The following is a 6,461-nucleotide window of genomic DNA, read 5'->3' as shown; positions in this document are numbered from 1 at the left end:
ACAATATATGTTCCAAATTTTCAACGGAACTGACCAACCCTGAACAACAACTACTGACTTTGAACTATACCATATGACGATAGCATCCTTGAATAGCATCCGAGAAACAATTTCGAATATCAACTGTCTTTGAATAAAATTTTCACCGATTGTTATTTACCAGATAATTATTTCAAAATGTCACACACTGAAGCAAGTGATAATAAAACAACGCGTACAAAACCGAAAAGAGAATGATTCAAAACCGGGCCACCACGATGTGCGTAAGAATGCACGCACTGCGTAGAAAATAGTGTAGAACGCGCTATCGAGGTACCGAACTTTCCCGACAATTCTGACAATGGTGATAAATATGCCAAAAATACCCGTTTAAGGAATTGAAAAACATAATTCCGAAATCCAATTCCGCACCGTATCTCTGGGGTACTCGACGGCGATTCGCTGCCGCGTTAGGGCTGAAACTGAAGTAACAAATGGACGCAACGTTTTAAATCTGCGCATCGGAAAAAAAAAAAACGAGAAAATTACGACAGTTTCGATGCGGATAGCTGAGAATCAATAATACGAACGAGAACCGTCACAATATGAAATTTGAGATACCGAGTGAAAGACAAAACTGAAAAGAAATGAGAAACAAAAAGCATAACCGAAACTGCGACACACACTGAAATGCGGCGAGTGCGTTGCATGTAATTGTAAGAATCTAAGAATGCTAATAATTGCACAGCGTCTGATGTAACATGGACGGCCTCGCCACTTTCGAACTTTCATGTTGCGAGCTTATTTCATTTGGTGGGAACCATATCCCTCCTGTAACAATACGGATATGTAAATTATTGCCGATTACGACCGGTGGCTTTATAACGTATGAGTAATTAAACGACTGCGAGGTGGACGGCTTCAAATATTGAGACGGGGAATTGATTAACGGTCAAGAGTTTCTGGAGAAGCGAATGAATATTGACATCGTTGACCGTCAGTTGTGAGTCGATCGTCTTGGAGTGCGCCACGATACCGAAAGGATTCTTCCACCTCTCAACTGTCCCGACAACGTTTTGGTGCGTCCTCGTTAACTAGGTACCGATATTAAATTTCTGCCTCGGTCATATAATCTGGCTACTTTTTGCGCATCATTCATACGAATTACATCATCCAAATAATTGGGAATTTTTATTTTCGAGTCTGCAGTTGTTTGTAAATTGTTCGCTATTCGTCAATTATTATTTTCTTCTTCATATTCTGAGCTGGAAGGATGAAAGATTTTGACGATTTATTTAAAAAACGTAACAGGCTTTATGAGAATGAAGTATAAAATCATTGGTGGAATTCTCTTTCTTCTCCTAGCATCGAATTTAAATGAATAATCATCCGCGCGTGGTGGAACGACTTTCCAGAACTTGTTTTCGATAATAACAATTTATCTCTTATACGCAGCATCGTTGACTGTGATTATACAGATTACTGATATGTGAAATGAAAAAGAACTTCGCCGATCAATTCTTGGTCGGATTCAGTCAACACGCATGTAGGTACCATTGGGTACGAAGACATGCCCCGGAAATGAATGTACGTGTAAAACTTACTCTTGTTTTTGACCGTTAAAGATCGCTCGTTAAGATGTCGCAGGCTGCGTATATACAGGACATGTTGGCAGATCCTACCGTACCGGATCAGGCAACCGGCCCTCGTGAAGTTGCAAATTTTTACGCCAATCGTAACGTCCTGCTCACCGGTGGTTCCGGATTTTTGGGACGGCTATTGACGGAAAGAATATTGCGGTAAGTGAGCAAAACAACGATTGTTCGATGGGAAGATCAGATTGCCCTGAGTAATTTGAGGAAAAAACCGACGATTCGATTTTATATAATTTTTACATTTATTCTCCGATATCCAGTCGCGAATGCGATGAATCGACAAAAGATTGGGGGTTGTGAAGCAGTTTCGACGGGCCAGTCGACCTTCGGGTTCAAGATTCAAACTTAAAAATCAAGTTCGCTCTTTTATTTTTGTCATTATGTTATATATTTTTTTTTTTTTGTTTCAAGTTCGTTTCCATTTATATGCGGGATTTGATCCGCGGCGTTGTAGTCTCCAGCTTCCTCCTATTGCATTATTAAATTTAATACCACTCCGCGGTAAGTCGTGGACATCAAGGTCGTTCCGCGGGATATGCCGAGTGAATAAACAAGTCGATATAAATATCGATCGTATCTTCCTTGCGGGGAAATAACACAGAATTCATGAGTTTTTATCGATGCGGTGGAGATTGACGATGAAGATTTTCCCAAATATTGGATATTCAGAAATTTCAGCGTTACAGTTCTTCATCCGACTGCCGTGTCGTTATTCTGATTTGACAATCTCTTCGATTTTCGCGATCGCGGATTATAAAATCCAGATAACTAACTAAGAAAATTTGAAAGAAAAATCTCAAGCGTACGGTCGCGATAGTAAATATACTCAAATATTCGAGGCAGTCGGAAATCACTTGTCGACAATTATTCAAACGTTTAAATTTACATTTGCTCAATAACGACTTTACCAATATGAACTCGTGCTAGTCATGTCTGCTGCGTCGTCATAGGATGTTCGTACAGCTTCGGAAAATTTACTGTTCAAATATCAACTATTGATTTTTTCAACGACAAATCAGACTTCCAGATTCTTCGCTTCGATGATGAGATGTGACATCTTTTCTTGTAGATACGTCAGAGCACTAATGAACATATTCTTTTTCATTCATCAATTTCTTATATAATCCGTCGATCGATTCGTACCTGTAAAGAATAAAGATACCGGTGATTGATCAATTAGCATTTTCAAACTCTAAAAATTAGCTTGCTATCAATATACATTAGCGTTTTACAACGTTTACCGCGCGTGGTTTACGCTCAATGAGTGCGTTTGAATTGCTAATGTTATCGCTACAACTAGCATCAGATGATCTTTTGCCAAATATTGGACGAAACTACAAACCAAGTCATATAGACAGAGATAATTCTAATTTAGCACGCACCCAAGAAATCCATCGGCGAATCAATACGAAACGGATGTGTATTTCAATCATCTGCTGTCCGACTGCTCTACAATCGAGCGAAACCGTGTAAAACAATATAATTTCGTCACCCTGCCAAAATTACAAGAAGAACAACGTTTGCTCATGTTCTTATCATTTTGTAATTCCTGACCAACATTCTTCTAGGTCATGCCCAAACATCAACCAGTTGTTCTTGCTTTTACGAGCGAAAAAAGGAAAAACCCCCCACGAGAGATTCAAAGAACTTTTCGACGATGTGGTGAGCTTTCGATTTCCTTGTTTCTCTTGTATTCCTTCCGACGAGAAGTTTCATGGGATTTTTTTCCTCGTTGCGAATGGATCAACAGTTCAGCTTGGGTATTTATTACTGTGTTATTTTCCTGCAGATTTTCGATCGGTTAAAAAGAGAGAGACCAAATTTCGGCCGGAAGGTTTCGTTGATAGAAGGAGACATGATGCAGGTTGGTTTGGGGCTGTCCGTGGAGCACAGGGAGCAGCTTCGAGCCACCCATGTCGTATTGCACGGTGCGGCCACTGTTCGGTTTGACGAAAAATTGCGCACTGCGGTGAACATCAACGTCAGGGGAACGAAAGAGCTGCTGTCGCTGGCAAAGGAAATGACAAATCTCAAGGTTGGCGAGAGAAATCCTTTCCCCAAATGTTCGAACGATCTTCCTTTTTCCATTTTACTTGCGTCAAGCCTCACGTTGTAAAACCATTTCATCCGTGGTAAAATCTACAGGCATTCGTCCACGTATCCACAGCCTATGCGAATTGTCCTCGTAGCGATATCGATGAAAAATTCTACCCGCCGCCTATGAACAGCGAAAAATTACTCGGTCTTTTGGACATACTGGACGACGCATCTCTCGATCATCTGACCCCAGTGTGAGGACGATAGTCGCGATTGTTGATCGGATAGACCAAAAAGAATGTCTCCTAATCGATTTTACCCGGGGGGTGGTTACAGATTGTTGGGCGAATGGCCGAATACGTACACGTTTACAAAAGCGGTTGCGGAGGACACGGTTCGTCAATATCGTCAGAATCTACCTCTCTGCATTTTGAGACCATCGATAGTTATAGCCACCGCAAAAGAACCTGTCAGCGGATGGATAAACAACGTCTACGGTCCAACGGGGATGGTCGTCGGTGCTGCTGTCGGATTGTTGCGTACCCTACGGTGCGACCCAGATATGGTAGCGGATCTAATACCAGCTGACTACGTAGTAAATGCCATAATAGTCGCGGCTTGGGACATCGCCAAGACTCAGTAAGACTCGGGCGCATTAGGATTTCTTGCGTACAATCGATGCTGATGTTATACTGAAAATAGTGGCGGAGTTATCGCGGGTAATTTTGGGTTTCAGAAGTTTGAACTTGAACAGTTTGGACGGTCCGGATATCGAGGAACCGCCGATTTACAACGTCGTGTCGTCTTGTCAGCGACCGTGGACTTGGGGACAATTTACGGAGTACACCGAACGCTATGCGATGGCCATTCCTAGCCCGATGTGCCTCTGGTATTACTGTTTCCTTCTTCACAAGCGCGCCTGGATGCACAAAATCTGTGTGGTATTCTTACATCTTGTTCCAGCAGCGATTGTGGACTCCATATTGTGGCTCAGCGGACGAAAACCGATGTAAGAAATCGTACTTTTATTCTCGACCTTTCGAAGTAGAAATTGATCTTCACTCTCCTATCGTAGTTACGTAGACTTTGCTTAGGTCATCAGGGTGAAAACGAGGGATCTTAAAAGGTTCGGATTTCTTTGTTTCAGGCTCTGGGAAGCGTATAGAAAGATTCATAAATTCAGTGGCGTTATTTCGTACTTTACGTTACAACAATGGAGATTTCATAACAATGCTACCCTAAAATTAGCCGAAAGAATGACTCCGGCTGATCGCAACGAATTTGATTTAGACATAGGAAGTCTTAACTGGGAAGACTACACGCATCATCACGTCCGAGGGCTCAGGGTTTATCTCTTCAAGGATCCATTGGACACGGTGCCGCAAGGACGTGCGAAATATAGGAGGTAAGAAACTTCGTTCACCGTAACGGGTGATTCACCTGTGCACCTGACTATCTGCTTTTCGCATTACTCCAACGAGTCGCGTGTCTCGGATGCTGTGGAAAAAATCGTACGGGGCACGTGCGGAAGATACGCGTTCAAAAATTTCGCGCGGATCTCCGATCTGCGGATTATAGTTTTCCTTTTATCAATTTTCAGACTGAAAATAGCTCACTACACCGTTGTCTGGACTTTCGGGCTCCTGTGTCTTTGGTTGCTGTGGGCTCTTCTACGTACGATCGGATTGGTCTAACTTTTCGTTCGCGATTGCACGCTGTCAGAAACTTGAGTTCGATGTAGAATAAATTATGCCTAAGCACTTTGTAAATGAAGAGTCATTGATGCATCCGGTCCCGACGAATCCGATGCTATGTGATCGTTAAAACTGCACACCTTCAGTTACGAGTTGGATTCTCACGCGGTATATAATTGCGCATGCCGAGTCTTCCTGATTAAATGTTTGAATATATGTACATATATATTTATTGGAACCACGTATAACCTTGACTCGTTGCATCGCCGGGGTCCAACCGTCGCCGTAGCCATGCTCATCCGTAAAAGTAAGCAAAATTATGTGCGACAGTCTAACATTCACTATCTTCTCTATTCTACAAAATAAACGGTCGACTGCACTGTCCTGTTTATTTATGCAGAAAAACAAAACGAAACCAACTCAAGATCTACCGCTTACCGTTCAAGTACGGGCATTATTTATGTTCCCTCGTAAGTAGTCGCATACATACACAGGTACACTGTGTACCTGTGCGTGCATATAACTATCTGTAATATACCCTTCCCATATCTTCGGTGTGGCACTACTTCACCGTACAGTATCATACGAAGTCCATACGACCGCGAGCTCTCTCGCGCTCCCGAGATAGAAAAAAATAAAATCAAATAAAAGAAAGTAGAAGAAAGAAGACAAGTTCGTTTCTCGAATGGGCGAAACTTGTCGAAAAATTAAGACGTACACGGTTTTATTTTTAATAATCCTATATCAATTATCTTACACACGATATGAATCACGGCTTGATTAGTTTCGGCGTGTGTAATATGTTGGAAGAGTTGTTACATTATATATACCACATGAAATTGACCGCCGCCGGTCTTCGGAGCGATCAATTTTAATTTTCATGCATTCAGGTCGTCGAATCGCCGTTATTACGCGGGGACAATTCCCGCAGGATATCGCGTCTCTTCGAAATGTATAATAATGATTTAATATCTCGAGAATTATAACAACGGATCCACCGTAGCTATATCCCTCTCTACAAAGTCCGAGTGTAGCGGCTGTTTTGACTTTCAAATTAGTACGGCTATGTTAAAGATAAAATATACCCAAAAAGAGT

At 41.9% G+C, this 6,461-nt stretch overlaps 1 protein-coding gene across 3 annotated transcripts; it reads left to right on the top strand.

Annotated features, from left to right (window-relative positions):
- Window positions 1-541: 541 nt before the first annotated feature.
- On the top strand, window positions 542-5,744 carry LOC105692786 (fatty acyl-CoA reductase wat-like). 3 transcript variants are annotated; one of them, XM_012412227.4, is made up of 10 exons: window positions 542-1,077; window positions 1,435-1,525; window positions 1,605-1,778; window positions 3,203-3,296; window positions 3,424-3,669; window positions 3,780-3,925; window positions 4,008-4,310; window positions 4,408-4,680; window positions 4,819-5,076; window positions 5,272-5,744. In XM_012412227.4, exons 3-10 carry the CDS (start codon window positions 1,618-1,620, stop codon window positions 5,363-5,365), a joined length of 1,575 nt encoding a protein of 524 aa, XP_012267650.2. In that variant the 5' UTR covers window positions 542-1,077; window positions 1,435-1,525; window positions 1,605-1,617; the 3' UTR covers window positions 5,366-5,744. The 3 variants fall into 3 exon arrangements, with proteins under 3 accessions (XP_012267650.2, XP_012267651.2, XP_012267649.2); XM_012412228.4 differs by lacking the exon at window positions 1,435-1,525 and having other exon boundaries at window positions 542-1,058; XM_012412226.4 differs by lacking the exon at window positions 1,435-1,525 and having other exon boundaries at window positions 548-1,077.
- Window positions 5,745-6,461: the final 717 nt, after the last annotated feature.

Source organism: Athalia rosae, chromosome 1 (assembly GCF_917208135.1).
Source record: "Athalia rosae chromosome 1, iyAthRosa1.1, whole genome shotgun sequence".
NCBI lineage: Eukaryota > Metazoa > Arthropoda > Insecta > Hymenoptera > Athaliidae > Athalia > Athalia rosae.
This window is presented reverse-complemented; position numbering and strand designations above follow the sequence as displayed.

What these genes read in the sequence shown, in the direction of transcription:
- LOC105692786 (XM_012412228.4), top strand. Translation starts at nt 1,618, where the DNA reads ATGTCGCAGGCTGCGTATATACAGGACATGTTGGCAGATCCTACCGTA. An exon ending in TTGACGGAAAGAATATTGCG is followed by an intron (nt 1,779 to 3,202) that starts GTAAGTGAGCAA and finishes ACATTCTTCTAG; the next exon opens with GTCATGCCCAAACATCAACC. An exon ending in CTCAGCGGACGAAAACCGAT is followed by an intron (nt 4,681 to 4,818) that starts GTAAGAAATCGT and finishes TCTTTGTTTCAG; the next exon opens with GCTCTGGGAAGCGTATAGAA.